General features: G+C 39.6%; 1 protein-coding gene across 2 annotated transcripts; it reads left to right on the top strand.

Annotated features, from left to right (window-relative positions):
• The first annotated feature begins 2,195 nt into the window (after nt 1–2,195).
• On the top strand, nt 2,196–22,138 carry gpt (glutamic--pyruvic transaminase). 2 transcript variants are annotated; one of them, XM_053487115.1, is made up of 12 exons: nt 2,196–2,356; nt 2,849–3,029; nt 16,607–16,696; nt 16,923–17,031; nt 17,724–17,857; nt 18,498–18,741; nt 18,999–19,078; nt 19,172–19,308; nt 19,516–19,690; nt 20,678–20,833; nt 21,072–21,184; nt 21,641–22,138. In XM_053487115.1, the coding sequence occupies exons 2-12, from the start codon at nt 2,889–2,891 to the stop codon at nt 21,729–21,731; spliced, it is 1,470 nt and encodes a 489-aa protein (XP_053343090.1). In that variant the 5' UTR covers nt 2,196–2,356; nt 2,849–2,888; the 3' UTR covers nt 21,732–22,138. The 2 variants fall into 2 exon arrangements, with proteins under 2 accessions (XP_053343090.1, XP_053343089.1); XM_053487114.1 differs by lacking the exon at nt 2,196–2,356 and having other exon boundaries at nt 2,630–3,029.
• The last annotated feature ends 1,056 nt before the right edge of the window (nt 22,139–23,194 follow it).

The raw sequence follows: 23,194 nt of genomic DNA on the forward strand, positions 1-23,194 counted from the left end.
GCAACAATAAGGATTAAGAAATGGATTTGAAACATTGCTGCCTTGTGACTTTCTGGCGAAAAGCTGACCATCAAACCATTATGTGGTTTCCCTAAAATATTGCAACAAAGTTGGAAGCCTACAGTTTGTACAGAATGCCTCAGTTTACTGTAGCATTGCAGTTTCCTTTTACTAGAAGTAACAGGCTCAAACCTGTTCCAGCACAACTATGTACTGTAACTGTCCTCAAAGCAAGTCCCATGACGACATGGTGTGTCAAGGTTGAATTAGAACACCAGTTGAACCTGGCTGAACTCAACCCACCGAAAACCCTAGAACTGAAGCCTCCTTGAAATCTCAACATCAGATCCTGATCTCACTAATGCTCTTGTACAGTAGCTGAATGAAAACAAATTTCCATGGCCATACTGCAAAATCTAGTGGAAATAGATTGAGCGAATTATAATAACGAATAGAATGGTATAGTATGAGCAGGATAATCAGGTGTCCACAGACTTTTTTTTTTTTTTTAATCCATACAGCACATTTTAACAGCTAAATCCTAAATGGATGTTTACTGCAAAGCACTACAGGCTGTAGAAGCCATTATTTAATACCTAGTACAGTGGTTTCCTGACTGTTTTAAGTTAGATTTTAGTATTTCTCCTGCACCTCCAACATCCACCTATATTCATAAAAGGCTGTTAATTAGTTGATTAGTTAAATCAGGTGTTCTGGGAGCAGAGAGAGCACTAAAATGTGCAGGACAGTGTTACTCTAGGACCCAGGTTGGGAAAGCCTTAAGTTGATACTGTATGTCTTTGTTTTATGCACTTAAAGACCAGTAATTTTAGCTTGAGACAAAAACATGGGTTGTAATGTTGCAGAGTGAGTAAATTAAAATCAGTTTTATAGCCAAGTAGATTTTCACATCCAAGGATTTCTTTTGGCTATTAAACTCAGCATGAGCAACCTAATTAATGATATTTAAATACTTAGGAAACATCCATAGTGTGTGTATGTGTGTGTGCCCTGTGATGGATTGGCACCCTGTCCAGGGTGTACCCTGCCTCGTGCCCTAAGTCTCCTGGGATAGGCTCCAGGCCCCCCGCGACCCTGAATGCAGGATAAAGCAGTATAGAGTGAGTGAGTGAGAGAATGAGAGAGTGAAAACATGAATGTCTCTGCAGGTTTTCAATAATGACAGGCCGAAAGAATCAGCTCTCAAACGACTCATTGTTATTCTCCTTTTTGACGCACAGAAAACACTTTCTTTTAGCAGTTTTTCACTATATATGTAAGAAAACTATCTAAAACAAAACAAAAAAATGTTATATGCTAAAACTCCCCCCTGCCATGGATTCCCCGTCCCCATCAGAATGATAAGTGTTTATATAGCCTATTCATATACAGGTATATTTTTATATTGCTTATTTTATAATAAAACTAATTTCGTGTAAATCCAGTCATATTTCATATATAAATATATTAAAACGATAATTAAGATATTTATTTAAAATATTTATTTAGTGTAAACAATTATGTATTACATGACAAACCCCTGCCAAATAAATGTGCCAGAAAAATAAACATTATGTGAGAATTTGTATTAAAGGGGTCGACGGCTGTCACGTGACTAAGTCTTATTATAATAATAATAAATCTGATAATAAAGTTATCTATGCCCTTTTAACTCGAATTTAATATATCCATATAGTCTCTCTCTCTCTCTCTCTCTCTCTCTCTCTCTCTGTATGCTTGTGTTTGTCTGCTTATATCCCTTTTTCACTTTATTAGCTATTCTTTAGTTATTTATATCAGTCTCCATACACACAGGGGAGTTTTATATCTTTTTCTGACAGGTTCGTGTTAAAACACCTGGGTGTTATGGATGTGATGCTTTAATTATATTGCTTAATTATCTCCCTATGTGTGCAGTCTTTCGGGACACTCTGTAATTAATTATGTTAATTTACAATTTGTACAAATTGTACTTACTACAAAAATTAAATATGCTGTAATTATTTAAAAAAAAATAAGTTGTTGCTAAGCACTTTTAGGCATAATATTTCACATGCCGTAACATGCCGGTTTTTTTTCGGGGCCTGTGTCCTCCTTTCGTAGAGCACTGAATAGGGAGCCTACCCTTGTGACTTCCTACTCCTGTGCAGTGTGGCAGAATGCGCTTTGGTTCCGCTGCTGTCATTAGCGCAGGGGAGGAGCCGTGACAGGCTGTTTGATTCATTGCGAGTTTGACTAAAAGTCTCCTCCCTGAGTTGTTCTGCACGCGGGGGATTCTTCAGCCGGTTCCTCGAGCCTCCTGCGTCCAGCCGTCGGTCGTCTCGGAAACCGGGAGAAGCGTCTTCACATACTGCGGGTGCGTAAAACCTGATGAATGGGTGGGGGGTCTCGGTGGGGGTCTCGAGAAAATTAACGAGTTTCTGTACAAAGAAGTGTTCATGCACTTAATGAAAAGAAAGAATGTGGTGCTTCTTCCCAGTGCTGTGAATGAGTTGTGTGTGTATGTGTATGTGTGTGTGTCCACTAATGTCCAAACGGCGTGGGATTTCTGCTTATCTCAGTACTTTCCCTTAGTAGTGATCAAAGGTCTCGTACAGTTTTTCCCCTGACTGTGTGTGTGTGTGTGTGTGTGCTGCATTTTAATCGAGTTGTGCGTCTGTTACGAGCTTTAAATACGCAAGAATTGATTTAAAAAGAAAGAAACAACAAAATAATAATAATAATAAGAACAATAAGAACAAAGCGCAGCAACAATGTTGCCATGCACATGCGGGAGACTCGTCGCGCGCCGTGTGATGATGATGACTTGTTCTCCTTTCTGTCCTCCTCCTCTCGGGTGTCCCGTCAGGACTTTCTCTACAGGTCAGAGCCGACTCGCGTGGGGGAAGATGGCCGAGAACCACTCACTCAGCTCGCGCAGGAAGGTGCTCACCCTCGACACGATGAACGCCAACGTGAAGAAGGTGGAGTACGCGGTGCGGGGACCCATCGTGCAGCGCGCCGTGGAGCTGGAGAAGCAGCTCAGAGAGGTGAGAAGGTCCCAGCTGCAGGCATGACCAGAGCACACTCAGGCTCTCTAACAAGTTTAAGTGTAAAATTAATATCACACACTTCAGGAAAAGAACAACTAGTTTTTATGGTAACATCAAAAATCCATCTTTGGTATGTTCTTCCATGAAAACTTAAATGCTTTTAAGACCCAATTGGTCATCTTAAATTTAATTGAATGACTACCCTTGTACAGTACACACTAATCATACCGCTGACCTCCGTTTCTGAAAGCAGCTGTTAGACTCGTTATTTACTTTACACACGTGTGTGTCCTATTTATTTTCCTGTTTACTTAATCCATTGCGCTATTCTTTTCAAAACCTTTTGTCGTCCAAGTTATACTTGGGCATGCAAGAAGTAAACAGACACCCATATTTTTATGATGGAATGTATGCACTATGCAAAAATTTTGTCAGATGCAAATAAGCAAGTAAGATTTCGCAAATGTTGTTGTTGTTCGTCTTTCGTCGAGGGGTCCCACAACAGGCGGATTTTCACGCCGGATGCCCTTCCAGAACATGACCCAGCCGTTTTATCCAGGCTTGGGACCGGGGATGGGGTAGGATATTGGATGGGGACAAAACCAGGTGCTTTCTGCATGGCAGACGAGAAACCTACCCCTGAGCCACCAATGCTCTAGGTTTCGCAATTATCATCATATAAAACAATTATAATTTTTTTACCGCAGCTTTCCCCACCTCAGACAATTAATCAGACGTCTTTCAGAAGGCCCAGGTTCGACCATGTCATGACTATTTTGATGTTTTACTCTTGTCTTTAAACTAGACTATAACCCTGTTGAAGGTAAAAAGCAGGATTTTTTAGATTCCTATCTATTTGTCCCTAGGATACTCCACCCTAAGTCCAGGCTCTTTTGAAAATCCAAAATTTCTCTAGAATTTCCACCTCTAGGCATGCTTAAAGCCAGGTCTATTCTCATCTGAGAAGAATGAAATGTATAGTAGTTATAAAAGCGGCAAAGGAATTCATCATAAAACGTTGTGCCTGTTTACTTCTGGCACCTACAGTATGTGTACTTATAACTGAACTATTGACATTTGGGTCAAAGCCACTCTGTTCAAGAAACCAGTCTAACAAGATAATAATTATAAGAGCTTAAAATGAAATATTAAGCTTTGATATTGCTGGGTTGTGATTTCTATTACTGTAGCAAAGTAAAAAAAATAGAATCTACGGTTATTCATTATGGAGCCCATATAGAGAAACACTATGCTTGACGTTGCCAAGACATGAACACAGAAATATAAAATGTAATGGAACAAAGGGCAAAATAAACGGCTTAATGATTGTGTGAGAGAGAGAGAGAGATAGAGAGTGCTTTGTAGTTCTGAATACTGGATGGATTTAATTCAGATAGAGGCACTAGAACAATATTGCAATAAGGAAACCAGTTTTACATAGGTCTGCATGAATTCTGTAGGAGTTTGAGCTGTCTATTATGTAATTTTTGCAGACGTGTTGTAAAACATCCTAAGTGGGCATGGGGCCAAAGGAGGAAACAAAGTGTCCTGGAAGGGGAGCTATTCGTCTATCAGAGAACATAAAGCTGGCACTTACTTCTTATTAAGACACAGACAGGGTAGCAAGGTCTATTTCAAGGGTGGTGAGTGGCATCAGATCGCATTGCCCTGTGTTCATCCACACTGTGTTTTGCATTTTTCAGGGAAACACCTTGCTATGAAATATCTCTATCTTTATTCTAACAACTACCAACCTGTACTGTACTTCACTTTTGCAACTGCATTTTTCAGTCCTGTTCTGCACATTTAAGTTTCGTATTTTCTGCTCTAGGACACATGATCCTGTTTTGGGAAAGCTTTGTAGTAATCTGAAGAGTAGAATCAGGTATGATACAATAGACATGCAGAATAAAATGCGCTTTGTCAGGGAACAAGATTAGTAAACGCTGATCGAATCATCTCATCAACTACTGCCAACTTTATTCTTTTTATACTTAATTGAAACAAACACGTAGGAAAATTTGTGAAGGTTCTTGAAAAGTGTGGTGAAGCCATGTTGCTTGTTTCATTAAGAGATTCTGCGTTCAGTCTTCAGGGTCCACCAACTACTCGAGGGCTGGATTCCAAGGGATATGTTCATGTAACAAGCCATATCGTTCGACTTTTGGTCATATCAGATATGCATGTCATGACCGTATACATTCATAATTACAAGTGACTTGTAATGCGCATGTCCTCTGAACCAGCACACATGCGCTCATCAATATGTAATTTCTCAGTGAAATTATCTCAAATACTGCTCCATTTCTGTTCATTCTCTCCAGTTTTGCCTGGATAGACTCTTTGCCCCAAATATCTACTAATCACTTATTATATCACTCTGCTGTCCTGCATTGTTAAAATGATATCGCTGTGCTGCCAGATGATGTCAGCACTGTATGCATACACATAGACAAAAGTCTATCTGACTGTTTTCATTCAAGTTGCATCACCATGCATCAGATATAAAGTATATCCAATCTATGACCACATATAAAAGTGGATCAGATCTAATCTGATAATCAGGGAACTTTTCAAAAATCAGATCTGTGTCACATTGTGTAAAAAACGTTTGATGTGAGTCAATTCGGGCTAGTAATGTGAACATTATAAACTACATACTTTGACTTTAAATTAGTATGCCAGAAGATTGATTATACTGAGTAATACTCTTCTAATACTGCAGTTTACTTTACAAATCAAACTTGAGCAACACATTGTGCACAGGTAGGACTACAGAATGTTTTCGGTCCAGATGTCGCAGATGTGGACATCATAACAAAGTCATCTGGAAAAGGGCCTAAAGACCTCTCAACCTTTAAAATCTCTTGGCTTTTATAGACCTTCTATCAGTGACCCTGAGGGCTAGTCTGCATACCAATATGCAGACCTAACATATCTTTATTATCCTCCCTGTTTATATATGTTGGTTTAAACTGATCTTGTATTAAACTTGTATAAAAAACCTGTATTTTTGCATATTACGTGAAAGTTCTGTTGCCCCGTGGGGGCATTTTAACTTTATGATATGTTTAACGATGCGTTTAAACCTTTGGTTAGGCAGACAGACATATAGATAGATAGATTTAATCTTAAGTTATATGTGTGACTGGCTATTGCTTAAAAAAAGTAAATGTATTAGGGTAATTGGGGCAATCGTTACACTCGATAATGTTCTCCAAGTATTGTAAGGTGTATTATGTAGTGTTTCCTTTTCAGTGTACTGCTTTTTGTGGCATGCCAGAAGTTATTCATGAGTTGCTAGTCTTTTTCAGACCTCGCTCAGGCATGTTGCAACCTGCTTTATATATACTACGTACATGCTTAGGTGGAACATGCACTTTCAGGTCGAGAAATTCTCAAGTTATTGGCCATTGACACCTTCAGGATTTGGTGGAAATTGTTGGTAATTGCACATAAAAATTATGAGAAGACTTACGATCCATACATGTGTGATTCCTGTTTTGTAGACTAAAGGGGTAAAAACCTGGTAGCAGGGTATGGTCCAAATAATAGGCATTCTAGATTGCAGAGTGTCATGTTTGGGTTTGTGCATAAGCTTTTTTCAAAAATGCACTCTTCCTGAAAACCTATTTTGCCATTAGCAGTGCCTTGTGCAAGGCAAGTTGATGCAAGCAGAATTATGTGACATGATTAGGAGTAATATTTTGATGAGGCCCTCCAAAGATTCAATCTAGCCCGTTGTTTGAAGTGTAAACAAAATGTTGGTAATATACAGTATGTAGCAACAAACAGAACAAGTCAGAGTAAGATTTATTTCTGAAAGCAATATATATATATATATATATATATATATATATATATATATATATATATAATTTTTTTTTTTTTTTCTTTAAAGGCACCAGGTTGATGGTTGGTTGTAACTGGAGCAGGCCCATTATGAATACAGTGTATAACCTGCAGATTGTTAAACAGTACATTATAATGCCGTAAACCATTGTCTGGTAAGTTGTGCAAGTTAATAGTTCAGACCTTCGATCAGGTTGTCATTGAGGCTTCTGCATTCAGAGTTGTTCTGTTGGGAACTAAGGATGCATGCAGCTTTCCTCCAATCAGCTACGTATCTCTTCGCATGTTTGCTTCTGTCATAAGGTTTTTTTTATAATGACTGCTGTTCTGAGTCTGAAATTTGACAGCGCTGAATCTCTGGGAATTTCAGACAGACACAGTCCTCCACGGTTGCTCCATTAACACCGGCTGCTCTGCTCCCTTTGGGCCAAACAAAAGCGTCTTTTATTTCACTTCCAGTCAGACAATGGCTGAATTTTTTTCTTTCCTTTTTTTTTTTTTGAATAGATGACATTTAGCCTGCACACCTCTTCATTTCTATGCAGACGTATTGTTGATGATAATTAGAACAAATTTGTTGTAACTGCTGTTGACTTGAAATATACCAAAGGTGAACAGGAGTTGTGAGCTTGAGAAATAACATCTTTAGAAACTATTTAGCTTTCTTTTGTTTTTGTTATTTGGTTTTATCATGGGTCAGGAATTGCTGAGCAATAAAGGGTTGATTTTATGTGAAGTTTGCTTTAAAAAAAAACGTTGACAGGATAATCGCATTGCCGAACTTTTTATTGCCTTGGCTCGACGTCCTGCTTAGCACACTCATGTAGATGTTCAATTCCCAGCCATTTGCCCAAAGCTCAGCCACTTATTAAAGTCACAAGCTTGTATATAATGGGGGTTTACTTCAGGAAGTTGTAAAACCTGTGCTAAGTTGTATGTGCATCTCATGGTCCACTGTGGCAACTTGTTAGCAGCATTAGCTAAGGAATTAGCCGACTGTTAGCCTGTCATTAAAGTTACTTTTCTTGTTGCAGCTATTTAAGACAGTTTAATAGTTAAGCTAAAAGATATATATACAGTGTAACAAATAAAAGAAAAAAAGGCTAACAGGCTAGTTATTGTTAGCTAACAAGGTAGCTAATTCCAGGCTAATTAACCTATGTTGTAAGTAAGATTGCTAACCAGATTTACCAACAGGCTAGCCAATTATGAGGATGTACATTATAAATTCATTTAAAATGGAATTTAGTAACAGTCCTGGTGCTGTATAAAATAGGATGACAATGTTAACTATGCAATTTTGTAATAAATGCTGGTAACTAGGTTCAGTAACAGGTTGGCTAACGTGCTAGCCTAACCTTGTCTAATGGTACTGTAGGTTAGTTACCTTATTGTGTAATTAACACCAGTAGCTAGATTTACTAAATTTATTAGCTAACATTAACTTTATTTTGTAGTAAACATTAGCTAGCTTTACTAAAAAGCTAGCTTATTCATTTGGGTTCAGTTTGCTAGTTTGCTAACACATTAGATAACACTGGGTTAATTATTATCTGCAGTTTCCCTCTAGATTAATAAAGATTGAGCTCATCTTATCCTATTATATAGTGTGGTTTAAATTATTACATTTGATCAAACTGAATCTAAAGATCTGCCTCGAGTAAAGCAGATCATTAGACATACAAAAAAACATGCTGCAGTTGATTTGTTGGTCAAAGCATTACTCTGCTGACTGTTCACCTGGTTACTCTTGTTACATCCCCGCCCTTTAAATAATCCAATCTGCTTTTTTGCTCGAACTGAAACTTGTGATTAGAGAATACAATGATACGGGGTCGGGCCAGTCTGTGCCGCGACTGGATTGTTTCCTGGTCTAACACTGGCAGCTTTTTGGACATGTTTGCGCACACACACACACACATCTCAAAGTCTACCAGTGGATCATGAAAGCACTTGCTCAACAGAGCGCATTGTTTGCTTTCTAGTGGCAGAGATCAGCCTCATCTTTGTTTGTCTGTGGTCTGATCTTAAAGAGGCCCATTTGCCATAAAACTGAGCTTATAAAAGGAGACGTTCAGTTGAGCAAACATTTAATGCCGTACAGGCTACGGGGACGAGTAAAAAAAAAATGGTGACGCAAAGACTCGAGGAAAAACAGGCCAACAGACTGAAGTCCACGGTTAAAGGCTGGTTTACTCCAGGTGATTCATGCTGATCTCGGTTTGTCTGAGATCACACATTAACATGTGGTAATGCTTGTGTCATACATTTTGTCCTTACTCATTTTGTAGTCTTATTCAGACAACCACCATGAGCCAGTTCAGCAGTTAGTTAGCCAAGTTTGTGGTTTGGATAAAAAATAATTAACATTAACATTAACTGCAGCGTCATGAATTTGCATGTAAATATTCCTTTATATGTCAGTCAGGGTTTGGATAAAGTGCTTGACGTGCTAGAAGTTTGTTTTTCAAATTTCAGCAAAATAAATATCTTTTGGAAATTCTTGGAAAGTGTTGGAATAGAGATCATCATAAAATAACAAAAAAAAATATCAATCAATAATTATGATTATTTTTTGGAAAAATAATGCAGTGCGTGCAAATGATGTCCGCAGTATGACTTAAGAGTTGTAGCATTTGTGTCCAACATAGTCGTAGTTTGCGGGGAGGCAGAATGGGAATTGCCCCAACATCAGTGCGTGAAAAATGTCATTATATTCTTAAAGTCTAAAATAATTCCGGTTAAAATAATTTTTGCGGTATACCTTTTGCCCTTCACGAGGTGCCGCTTTCACCATTGTACCCATAATTGTTATGGTAGTGTTCTCCTGTATGGTAGTACCATTGTTGGCCACTAGAGGTGCTCTCTGTACCCATACTCATTCAACAAGTCAGTGGTTCTCAAATCTGCTCATCGTTTCTTCCTTTGCCTAAAAATAATCAGTAAAGTTGGATACAGATGTGTATGTCAATTCAGTTTTAAAATAAAAAACACTTGGGAGGTTTTACCGAGCGTGCTGGAGAATATGCCTCTCAGTTCTTCTGCTAACTTCGAGTCACACTTGTGCCTTTCTATAAACCCCGGAGCCTACATTAGTTTTTTTTTTTTTTATGTAATATGATGCTTTTTTTTACAGGCTTAAAAATATTCTTCCATAATGCTATTTATTCATAAAATTTTAAGTTATGTTTGGAAACGTTGAACGGTTTTCTACATCATAATGCAGACATGATGAACATACTGTATCTTTGTTCAAAATTTGTTTTATATAATATGGTGCCTAAGACTTTATGCATATACTTTGCAAAGGTGCCACGCAGCAGTTGGACTGTGTACCGATGTAGTTAAAAAATGTTTGCTCCTGTAGCACAAATGTTGAACTATGCCCAGTTTTGTTTTTTGTTAACATAACATGTGTAACAACATAAATGTATGCAGCAGTAGTATTATTTGGCATGAACTTGCAAACAGATTTTTCCCCCCATAACATTATTATTATTATTCTATATTACTTTAATGGTATCTCTAGAGTTATTGAAGTTTTATTGGTTATTTTGTACTGTTATGTACAGTAAGCAATATATCACTTTGCAGGTGTGTGTGTGTGTGCCATATCAACGATAGGTGGTGTGATGCAGCCTGATGAAAAGGAAAGTTACCGTTTGATAATTTTGTCATATAACATCGAACATCTCATTAATTGTTTTCGTCTCCCAGTCTTGCATTATTTGTCCATGATTACCGTTCTTGATTTATTAACCGAATAACACATCATACAATACTTTGAATCCATTTACAGTTATATTTAATGTTTTGGTACATCCCTGTGCCTGAAAATAAACAAGTTTTCCTTATTAAGCCAAAAAAGGAAAAAAATAAATAAAGACAATGCTTAAGAAATGATGCTTGTGAAAAACACCAGCTTGTGTGCCAATTCTGATTTGGTCACACTGTATATAATTTCTGATAAACCCAATTACTCATGCGCTGGTAGTTTTGTACTGTAAGCAATCAGCATCGTTAATTACTTTACTGCACTTCCCCGCGCCATGAAGTGACCGCCATGGTTACGGAGGTATTGCTGTTTGCCGAAGGTGTTTGTAGTTTGAAAGCTGTATCTTTCCACGCGCAACGCATCAGATATTAAAAATAAAGGGGACGTTAATGGATGCATTACCCACGCATACCAGTCCTTTTAATGACCACCCATAAAATTGAGTAAATTATGCAGTTATTTATATAGTCTGTGACCAGAAGTGTGTAAATCTTAGGACTGTCAAAGACACCACTGAGTTGTTTATTAAGAGCTTTAATGCAAAACCCTTTATGGGTGCGTAACAAAGAAGAATCAAGTCTTACTTCCTTTTAGGTTGGGAGATTTTTGCCAGTCTGAGAAACCCCTTTGTTTAGTGCTACCGTACACTTGTGTGAGTGGATTTCCTGTGAGAAGGACAGCTGGTTTCAGGTTTAGTTTCAGGTTCTCGTACACGTACCAGCATGACAACTCATGTCTATAGCTGTGGCTTAGGAAGTGAACAAAGTGGCTAAAGATTTGATATACACTACTGTATGTTCCTTTTTACTTTAAATGCCTCGTTTGGCATTTACTCACTCACTCACTCACTCACTCACTCAATCATCTTCTATACCGCTTTATCCTGTATTTAGGGTCGCGGGGGCCTGGAGCCTATCCCAGGAGGCTTAGGGCACAAGGCAGGGTACACCCTGGACAGGGTGCAAATCCATCGCAGGGCACACACACATACACTCAGACACTCATTCACACACTACGGGCGATTTGGGAGCACCAATTAGCCTAACCTGTATATCTTTGGACTGTGGGAGGAAACCGGAGTACCCGGAGGAAACCCACCAAGCACGGGGTGTTTGGCGTTTAAATTTTTTTTTTATTATTATTTTTTTGTGCTTCTCTGGTGCTACAGTGTTAATAAAGCCAGAAGGAATTATATAGCGCTACAACCAATAATGTCACCTTATTTAAAAAATGCGGTTAAATAAGGTATTTATAAATTTAAAAAATAAATTTTTGCTTTTAACAAAATCAATTTGTTTACGGCGGGAATGCTACAATAACCTCACTTTCACTGTCATCTCGTCTTCAGTATCTATCGCTCTGTCAAACTGTTTGTCTTTTTTCTCGTCCAGGAAGATAAGCTCTGTTTTACAATTCCACTAATCTATAAGTACCAGCGTGGGTTATGGTCTAACTGCATTTTCTCAGCAGGGAAGCAAGTCACATGATTTAAAACCACAGTTTCTAAGCTGCATGTGCAATGGATAAACCAATTACATTGTCAGCGTTATTTGTTAAGCGAAATACGTGCACTCGTCGTATTTTTTCTTCTTCTTCTTCTTTACATTCCAGATAATAGCTGAAGTACCTGTCGTTGACGGGAAGAGAGTTTGTATGTAATTTAATCAGTGATTATTATATCAGGTTGAAGCCCACGTACATGTCGGCCTCCAACAAAGATGGATGAACCTGTAATTGTACATAATTGGCGGATTTTTCTGAGAGTGGTTTTAGGTCCTCTAATGTATATAAAACGTAACGATACGATCACTGAAAGAGCGAGACCTGGAGTCTGGGTTGTGTTTAGGTGATCTTTAAGCAGCAGAGGGATTTAAATACCTCTGAGAAATTTCACTTAAAGCCGGTTTGGTGAACCGCTCCACTTCTTCATAACAGGCCTCATTTGGGTTACAATGTCTTGAGAATCACATGGGTACTTGTTGCAGCACCTGTTGTTGTTTCTTTTTCTTCTCATGATTATTATTTTACTTGAGGTCCTGTTTCTGTGAGCTTGAAGGAGTTTTAAGTACACATCATTGACTTTGACTTGACTCTTTTGTTTCTGATATTACTGAGGAAATCCAGCTGTGTGTATTAACACAGCTTTGTTATCAAACCTGTGCCTTACAGGAGACGACTCCGCATGAGCGCAGAGTAATAATAAAACTTATCCGTCATCTTACTGAGCTGGCTAGACGTCAGCATTCCCTTGTGATTGTGTACAGTGTCACCCAGGAGAGGATGAGTCTGGTTTCCTTCAGCGTTCCTTCATTGTGTTGTTCTTGTTTGACAGGTTTGATCATTTTATTATTTTATTATTTTATCAACATGGATATTTCTATAAAGCTGCTTTGTGACAATATCTATTCGATCGCCCTCTGTTTGATTATAAGACACTTTTTAATTTAGATTTCTGATAAGGATTAGACATTTTTCTATAGGTGCATTACAGTGGAATTATAAAAAAGTGTCAGAGCTCTTGTGTAATGACTGGTCATAAAGCTAGACCAGGGACAGACGAGGTTTCTGGCCCTTGGGGTGTTTCACATGAGGCTCACATGATTGGTCACAGCTGCTGAGTCACTCCATTGTTGGACCAATAATACATGTAGGAGCCGAGGCTCCGTACCGGTGAGGGTTATTTATTCAAAGCATAGGAGGATGAAATTGTCAGCTGTTCCTATTGGCCGCATGCACACACACGCACACACACACACGCACACATCCGCTGCCTTTGGAAGTGTGTCAATTCTCATATACACCATATATATTCTCTTTTTTTTTTTTCTGCACGTCAGCTGTGGGAAAGAATTGCAGACTTGCGGACCGAGAAGGATGTTGAAAAGGATCTTGGAACATTTTGGTCTATATCTATATACTGTATCTAAGAGAAAGTCTATAAAGCTAGACACTGGAAAAACACATGAACACATGCAAAACAAGTTAAATGCAAAATTTAAATGCAAAACTCTCGAGTTGACCAACTGACGACGTTTCACTTGTCAGAAAAGTGTATCGTGATTTCACGAATTAAAATCTCACCTCGCTGTAATGTTTTTGGGCTTCAGGGATTATTTTATAGGTTTTAATCTGTGGTGAGGATCTGGGGTGTGTAGGATGTATAATGCTTTGCTTGTTCCATCATCTCCTCGAGGTCTGTGATCTCTTCATCTGACCTTTCACCCTCGTACTCCCAACACACTCATGCTCTGAGGAGTCGCAGTCATCGGCTTTAATCATTTGGGAAAAGCCTTTGTGTTTAAATCGGTGTGGACTAGTTTAATTTGTCACCAGATCATTTAAAAGCATCCGAAGTGTGTTTAAATAGTTGAATAATTTCTTGTATAAAATTCTATTATCCTCAGTCTGAAAGTCAGTTATTGAGTGTGATGGTATACCTAATAGTGTGTCATCATGTCACGATAAGTGTGTTGGAGCTATCGTACAACTCGACCAGGGTTGTAGCGTTTGCACGACGGCCTCGTGGCCGCGGTGCACATTTCAGACACGGCATGTTTATTGGTTGGTTGAGTCCATTGAGAGAATTGGGTGAGTTCCTTGCTGAACTATCACTCTGGAATGTTGGACTGAGAAATCCGAGAGTTGAGGATGCCTCAGCTGTTGGCACTGTGAAAGGGATGTGTGTGTGCGCGTATGTGTGTGTGTGTGTGAGACAAACAGACAGACTGAAAAGATAGAAAAAAACAAATGGTGATACAGAGACAGATCAAGATGGTGAGAGACAGAGAGACAAAGAGAGAGACACACACACACTAAGAAACAGAAAAAAAAGGGTGGAACAGAGTAAAGCAGAGTAGGAAGGAGAAAAAGCCAGAGAAACCAAAACAGGAAGAGAGAGGTGAATGGAATGGACAGAGAGGGACAGAAACAAAGACCGGAGAGAGACTTGTGCTCTTTATTAGCTACGAGTTAAAGAAAACATCTTTGCATTGTAGTTTTTCCCACCCTCAATACGTTAGCGTATTTACATAATTAGTGTTTTTCATTGTAATTGTCCATAGTCTCATCAGTCTGCAGGAAAGTTCGTCAGCCTTCTTGTAAGGAGTGTCCATTATGTTCTCTCCTGATTGGTGAAAGCATGCTTAGCTTTGAATTTTCTTTTTTGCACGTTGTGCTGATTTTATGAATTGTGCCTGGTCAGGGAAGTAGTTTATTAGTGACGCATTTCTTTTTTTCCATTGGTCAGCCTTAAAAACCAGTTTATCTTTTTCCATAGTGTTGACGCAGGTCTGGGAAGTCGCAATGCTTTTGAATTGGTTCAGGTTAACTCCTCCGTGTCTGAGTGCAGTCCCCATGACATCCCCCGCTGGCCCCTGTGCTGAACTCTGCTCTTTCACTCCCCTGCATTAAAGCATTCACTGATGACTTCAGGGTTTCGGTTTTGTCGATGGTTTAGCAATGTTAGGTTCAGCCTGTATTCGTCACATACATTACTACACAGTGAAACTCCTTTATTCTTTGCATTGAGAATTGAGAGCGTAGGGTCAGCCATTATATGGCGTAGACAGGGTTACGGCCCCAACAATGGCAACCGGGTGGAGTTCGGTAACTCTAAGCCTTAAGACACCACCCCCTCAAATGTCATATCAGAAGTGGGATTCGAACCCACACATCCATTCGGAGACCGAAATCCTCCTGTCAGAGAAAGGTCTGAACCTCGAGTCTGGCACCTCGGGCCGCTCGGCCTTTCGAACACTTCTGCTTTTGCTCAACAGTGCGTCCATCCCGAGGTTCTACAGGGTCGGGATCAGCTTCATAGCAGACGTTAGAGAACAGGTCGCTGCTGTTGAGGCATCGGGTTTAACGGTGTCAACAGTATTGTTGTTTGTACCGTTGTTCAGTGGCTTTGATTTTCGGGATTGCATTCAAATAGGGATTCAAATTTAATTTTTCATGTACATAAGCAGTACGAGGTGCGTTGAAATGCCTACAAGACAGAAAGCATAACCGAAATTACATAACCAGAAAAATAAAATAAAAAGGAATGTATGTTCAAACTAAAATAAAATTATACTAGACTACGCTAGAATAAAATTTGCACTAAACTAACATTTACGCTAAAAATGAGTCACTATGGATAAGAGCATCTGCCAAAGGCCTAAATGTAAATACCTATGTCCCGATTTGATTTTCGGACTTTATAAATATGCCAATTCAATATTAAAAAAAAAAAATCTGATTTTGTTACAATTCTAAACAAACTTTTACAAAAACAAGAAAGCATATCATTTGTTTGTACCACACAGGATGCTGTAAAATAGTACTAGTGAATATGAAGTTTTTTTTTTTTTTTGCGACTTTTTTTGAGTCATTTAGTTCATTTTGTTCTTTTGATCAGAAATAAAATAAAATGTTGCAATAAACAGACCTCCAATACGTCTACATGCACAAATTTTGGCTATAGTTTCATTAATGAAAATATTACAATGCAGCTAAGGACATATTATAATAAACAGAATGAGTAGCTCACCTCTCATATCTTCCAGTCTGAGTCGTTCGTTCTTTCTATTGCACCGCATAGTGTATATGGGAGTCACGTGACAAAGGAACGAACGACTCGGAGTAGAAGAGTCATTGAGAAAGAATCGCTCAATTCTGTTTCCTGTACATAACCTACGGAGGTTTCCTGATGATTTGTGCATGCGCGCCCAGAAGAAAATGAACGAACCGCCCCCGAAGATACTCGTTCTTCTGAGTCACGTTAAAGATTCGTTCAAAATGAACGAATCATTCATGAATGACTCATCACTAATTGCCACCCTGTCCAGGATGTACCCCTGCCTTGTGCCCAATGTCGCCTGGCATGGGCTCCAGGCCCCGTGCGACCTTGTATGGGCGGTATAGAAGATGAATAAATGAATAAATAATATAAACTCTATTTTGACAGGGAGTGAAGAAGCCCTTTGACGAGGTCATCAAGGCTAACATCGGAGATGCCCATGCCATGGGACAGCAGCCCATCACCTTCTTCAGACAGGTGGGTGTGACAACAGCTTACTTTCTTGCTCAGGTTTCTGTTACTAATCAGCCACAGTGTAAACATGTGTTATACAGTATTTGGGTAAGATTAGTAATCTAAGAATTGTAACTCGCCCTTCATTAGCACGACCTCCTCACCTTGTACCTCTTTCCTGTTTCCTCAAACAAACTATTCGAGAAAAGAACATTTGCGATATAGTCACACTGTTGTTTTTCTTTTCAAGGTGTTGGCACTCTGCACGTATCCAGATCTGCTAGATGATAACAAGTTTCCTGATGATGCTAAAGATCGTGCGCGACGCCTTCTGAAGGCTTTTGGAGGAAGCAGCATCGGTATGTTATATATGCATGTGTGGTTTAGGGGGCCTGGTTTCATGTGTTTAGAGGGTGTGGCTTTTGGGCCTGTCAGTCAGTAGTTTTAGATGCATCGCCTTTTTAATCATTATTAGTTTAGGGGGCGTGGCCTTTGCTTTTCATTCTCAGTTTAGGAGGCGTGGCCTCTGTGCTTGTCAGTTTAAGAGGCGTGGCCTTTGAGGCCGTGGCGTGTCAGTTTAAATTTAGTGGGCGTGGTCTTCGTTGTTGCCAGTGTCAGTCTAAAAGGCCTTTGTGCCTGTTTCAGTGTAAGACGCAAGTACTGTGTCAGTTTTAATTTAAGGGCCGTGGCCTCTGTTCTTGCCAGTTTTAGTTTAAGGGATGTGGCCTTGCCTGTGTGCTTGCCAGTTTCAGGGAAAGAGGCGTGGCCTGTGTGCTTGCCAGTTTCAGGGCAGGAGGCGTGGCCTTTGGGGCGTGGCCTGTGTGATGGCCAGACCCAGGTTTTATTGCCAATGACCTGTGTGCTTGTCAGTCTCAGCTCAGAAAATTAAAACTGCACCTTGAATAATTAATTATTACACCAAAAAAGCTCTTAACTGTGATAACTAACTATAACACCAGTCATTATCAGCTGATAAAGCATCAGGTGACCTCAGTTAGGCTTAATTAAACCCTAAATGTGAAAAATGTTAATTTTTTCCTCCCTCTTTTAGGCTCCTACTCTGCGAGTCAGGGTATCGACTGCATTAGGCATGACGTTGCCCGCTACATCGAGCGTCGTGACGGCGGCATCTCTTGTGACCCGGACAACATCTATCTGACCACAGGCGCCAGCGACGGCATCGTAGTACGTCCTCATGATTTAAATCCCCCCTTCTGTTCACTTCTTGCCATAACCGCGCCCCTGTTCTCTCAGATATTAAAATCCTCCTGATGTTCTGGAGAGAAATTTGCGAATCAGCAGTTTGGACCCGAACAGAGCACAAAGATCATTAGTCTTTTCCACTTTCATTTTCCTGGAAAAAAAACTTTCCACCATCCAGAGACGGCTGAGAGAAATGTTTATCTAATACACTTTATATTTGTTTAGTAAGAGTGTGTAGGATAAGGTGTGCTGGGCCTGGAGCATATAATGTACTGTGAATAGATTCATATTAGCGTTTATACAAGGGAGTAAAGTAACTGTGCGGATAAGTAATCGCGCACACACACACACACACGCTCGTACTTGTCTTTCTCTCACTCTATCTCTCTCTCTTCTTCGCCTCTGTCTTTTCGTTGTCTCTCTCCACCTCTTTTTCTCTTTCACTCACTCTATATCTCTCTTGTTCTCACACTTACCTTCCTTCACTCTTTCTCTTTCATACACACTCTAACCATTGCTGTCTTTCTCTCTCTTCTGCCTACTTTTACATTCTTTGTTTTTCTCTCTCTCTCCTTTCTCTTTTGCCACTCTTTATCTTTTCTTGTGTCTTTCTCTCTCTCAGACCATGCTGAAGTTGCTGACGGCGGGCGAGGGTCGTACCCGTACCGGCGTGATGATCTCCATCCCTCAGTATCCCCTGTATTCGGCCGCGTTAGCCGAACTGGGCGCCGTGCAGATTAACTACTACCTGAACGAGGAGAAGTGCTGGAGTCTGGACATCGCCGAGCTGCAGCGCTCCCTACAGGCCGCTAGGGAGTACTGCAACCCGCGTGTCTTGTGCATCATCAACCCAGGCAACCCAACAGGTGCAGAGTCCAGTGGTTTGGTTAAACTGGAAAATAGATGTAATATAAATAACGATTTCCAAGTTGAAAATTGAAATAAGTTCCAGGAAACATGGACGTTGTTGGATGGTGGTTGAATGAAATGAATGCAGCCTGAAAGTCTAAAAGTTGTGTTAGGATAAAGTGCAGTAATGTTCACCATTTTTCACTAATCTTGATAAATGCAAACATGCATACACCTTAAAATAAATTACACCTGCATTACACAATCCTGACAGGTCAGGTACAGAGCAGGCAGTGCATCGAGGACGTGATCCGGTTCGCTGCCAAAGAACATCTCTTCCTGATGGCTGACGAGGTAACGTGATATATCCCTCTGAAAGGCTGCTTTTACTTCAGTTGGACTTTCTGTTTTGTTTGAACCCTTTCGTTGCACCTTTCATTCATCCAGGTGTATCAGGATAACGTGTACGCCGAGGGTTGCGCCTTCCACTCGTTTAAGAAGGTGTTATTCGAGATGGGCCCCGAATTCTCCAACACAGTCGAGCTGGCCTCGTTCCATTCCACCTCCAAGTGTTACATGGGAGAGTAAGTGCACTCTTTCAGCCACTCTGGGCTTGTTTCCCAGGCTCACAATGAACAGCCAGATTGGAGTCTAACAGAAAGGGAATCTAGGACATGGCTTCTTATTAAACAGCTTGATTAAGTCTGGTCATTCATAGAAAGCTTTTAAAAGCCAATCTTCTCTGTACTTCCTTTTACGTTTTATAAAATAACACCACCACACTATTTCAGGTGTGGTCTACGAGGTGGCTATATGGAGGTAATCAACGTGGACCAGGAGGTGAAGGCTCAGCTCACTAAGCTGGTATCTGTCCGTCTGTGTCCCCCTGTGCCAGGGCAAGTGCTCATGGCCCTGGTGACCAACCCTCCTCAGCCTGGAGAGCCATCACACGCTCAGTTCTTGAAGGTGAAAAACCTGCTGCCATGTTCTTAACTTAACATTAATAGTTTGTAGTAACATCATTAAGGGGAAGCATGTCTTCATGAAGGGTTGCCATGCTTAACCTGAGCACCTCGCATAAGAGAAAGAGAATGAGTGGTGGATGTGTTTAATTTCGGAGGAAGAAATTTAGAAAATTAATGAATTTGTAAAAAAAAAAAAATGAAATAGGCACTTCAGTACTGTTAAGAAGTAAATGTACTTCTGTACATCTTTAACAAGTTAACACAGGTCTCAGAGCTCTCCCAAATTGTGTGTGTGTAAGCTCCAGCTGAAATACACTTTAAATTCCCTTCTCATCCAAATGCACCATTTCAGTTTCTATGCTTCTCCTGTTGAGCCACGCCCTGCTAGAGAAAAGCCTAGCTGAACAACAAGCCAGGGGAGGAGGGTCTCATATGAGGTCACAATAGGGCAAAATCTAACTTCTAGAGTTGTTTAAGCCTCAGCCAATACAAAAGTGAAAAAGAAAAAAAAAATACAGGGAATTTTTTTTCCTTAGGTTTTTCGATTGTACATATGTTTGCGCGCTCACACACACACTGGAAACGAATCTAAAAATTAATAAACAGTATTTGTATAACAATGTATAATGGGTGCCGTTTAATATAGCTTTTTTTAAAATAACATTTTAAAGTGCAGGGTCAAGTTGGTGGCTCCAGAGATCTAAAGGGGCGGGGCTAAAACTTAAAAGTTGCCCCTACAAACCATTTATTTAAATTGTGTGAGTAGGCAAATAAAAACACATCAAAAAAAGAAAGAAAAAAGTGGGTAAAAATAAAAATAACAGTCATGTGATGTAGGTGAAACTTAACCAACATTAGCTCCACCCACTCTGTAATTAAGTCAACTATCATATATACTTTGTACTTTATAATCCGCCTACAGGATCCACATTAACCCACCAGAAGTGTAATGAGTAATAATTTAACGTCTGGTGTGATGCTTGTGTAGGAGCGCACGGCCACACTGAATGACCTGGCACAGAAGGCCAAGCTGACCGAGGACATTCTGAACACGGTGCCCGGGATCAGGTGTAACCCTGTGCAGGGGGCCATGTACTCCTTCCCTCGCATCACACTACCTGATCGAGCTGTAAAGGAAGCAAAGGTTTGTCACTCTTCCTAGGTTTTTCCTAATCTCTGATTTATTTATTTTTTCTTCCAAGCTTCCAAACTGTAGAGCTCTTGATCAAGGCTCTTAACCCTGTCTGCTCCAAGGGGTGCTGTATCCGAGCTGACCCTGTGCTCCGACCCCAGCTTCCTAAATGGGATATAAGAAAGATAAACTATTTCACTGTACTTTTAAGGTCCATGTGACAAATGATTGAATCTTAATGTGTTTGCAGGCGAAAGGCCAGGAACCTGATATGTTCTACTGTATGACGCTCCTGGATGAGACCGGGATCTGTTTGGTGCCTGGCAGCGGGTTTGGGCAAAAAGATGGAACCTATCATTTCAGGTACTGTACGTCCGAGATGATTGATTAGTAATGTGTTGATTAGTAAATAATCACGTGTTTCTTGCAGAGCTCCAGGGCTGCCACTAGGTGTCAGAAGTCCACTTGTTTATTTTCTTTGTAATGAATTTGGTAATATACAGCGGTACCTCGGTACAGGAATTTAATCAGCTCTGGAGGCGAGTCCTTAAGGCAAAATACGTATTGCGAAACGCATTTGTCTATAGGATATAATGTAAATGCAGACAATCCGTTCCAGGCACCCAAAAATATCACCAATATGACTACTTTTTGACACTATGCTCATATTTTTGCATATATATATATATATATATATATATATATATATATATATATATATATATATGAATAAATTCTTAGGGTGGGGCGTTCGTATGCCAAGATACCACTTTAATGTTATACTGTGCTAATTTATACTATTATATCCACTTTTGACAGGATGACGATCCTACCCCCTGCTGATAAACTCACCATTTTGCTCAACAAAGTGAAAGAGTTTCATCGGCGATTCACCGAGCAGTACTCCTAACACCTTCGCTCAACTTCCTCAACCGGTTAACCACCCAAGTGCCTGAACCTCCAGAGACACCCTGGTGGACATGAGCCTTTAATATTTGCCTTTTCCACAGACTGGTTTTAGCATACTGGTGTGTTAACCATAAGAGTTAGATTAGTAGCACTACGCAGGGAAAGAAAGTTTGCTTTCTAATAGACTATTATATGAAACAGATGAAATGCGGCAAATGGTGTGCATGCGTGCGTGCATGTGTGTATGTTTTAAGGATGTATATGTTGGTTAAGGGACTTTTAGCCAAGTAATTGCCACTGGACAAAGCTTAGTCTTGCACTGGTAATTAAAGTAGAATGTGATATTAATTGTTTATATAAGCCTTTTAATTATTTTAATGTAATAAATCAGATAATTTTACAGTAAAAGGTGTGGTTTCTGGTTTATTTTCGGGTGCAGCACAAACCTATGTCCACCAGAGGGCGCCAAACTGAACGTTCTTGACGGATTGAATTTTAATGCATTTGCTAATGAGATGGTCACACAGGCCTCACAGTGTTCTCTGGGTTTCACTCTCTTATGGCTATAGTTGGAGGAATAAAGGAGGACAAAAATTGCAGAAGAAGACAGGGACAGAGAGAGAAAAGAGAAAGAGAGAAAAATATAGAAAGTGAAAAAAGGAAATGTAAAGAAAAGGTTAAAAGAATTGTAAAGAGAAAAAAAATCTAATGTTTTAATTCTTTTAAGGGGTTAAAACACTTTTTAAATATTAATTTAAACAATGTATACATTTATTAAGATTTCAATTTTATTTTAAATTAACATGTGGTTATTTAATTTCATAAAATCTATTTTAAAATATGTTTGGCCACTGGATGCAGTGCTGGTCCCAAGCCCGGATAAAATGGGGCTTAAAACCTGTGCCAAGTTGTTGTGCGGACCGGATATTCTGCTGTGGCGACCCCTTGCCAGGAGCAGCCAAAAGACCAACAACATATTTTAAAATATGTTTGACACATGGTGTCTTAGTGGTTAGCACAGTTTCAAAATTGGCCTTGACCCTGTATACAGGATGAAGCTGTATGTATGTATATGTAGAGACTGGGTAAGATGCTACTGAATCCTATGCTTACTTTATTATATGTATAGTTAAAGTATTATAGTTTAACATATTTTGTCATCTCACCACATCCATATGATCCTAATCTGGGTTCTCTCGTTACTCTCCAGCCCACCAAAACATGCCATCAAGTACAGTGTCTGTGCCAAATTGCCCCTAGATGTGAAGGCTTGTTTTATCCTGATGCCCAGCCATAGACTGGTATCCTGTTCAGGATGTATTCCTGTCTTGAGCCTCATGTTCCTGGAAAGCAGCCTGATTCACCATGACTCAGAGGGTGATAAAGTGCTTATGAATAATAATAATAATAATAATAATAATTACAAAAATATCTTTTAATGAATTAAAAAGAAGATTTAAAAGA

Source organism: Clarias gariepinus, chromosome 25, assembly GCF_024256425.1.
Source record: "Clarias gariepinus isolate MV-2021 ecotype Netherlands chromosome 25, CGAR_prim_01v2, whole genome shotgun sequence".
NCBI lineage: Eukaryota > Metazoa > Chordata > Actinopteri > Siluriformes > Clariidae > Clarias > Clarias gariepinus.

Excerpts from the sequence above, each read along its gene's own strand:
- gpt (XM_053487114.1), top strand. The coding sequence starts at position 2,754 with ATGTTGCCATGCACATGCGGGAGACTCGTCGCGCGCCGTGTGATGATG. Across the intron at positions 17,032-17,723 it reads TTTTGGAGGAAGCAGCATCG|GCTCCTACTCTGCGAGTCAG; the intron begins GTATGTTATATA and ends TCCCTCTTTTAG. Across the intron at positions 21,185-21,640 it reads GATGGAACCTATCATTTCAG|GATGACGATCCTACCCCCTG; the intron begins GTACTGTACGTC and ends CACTTTTGACAG.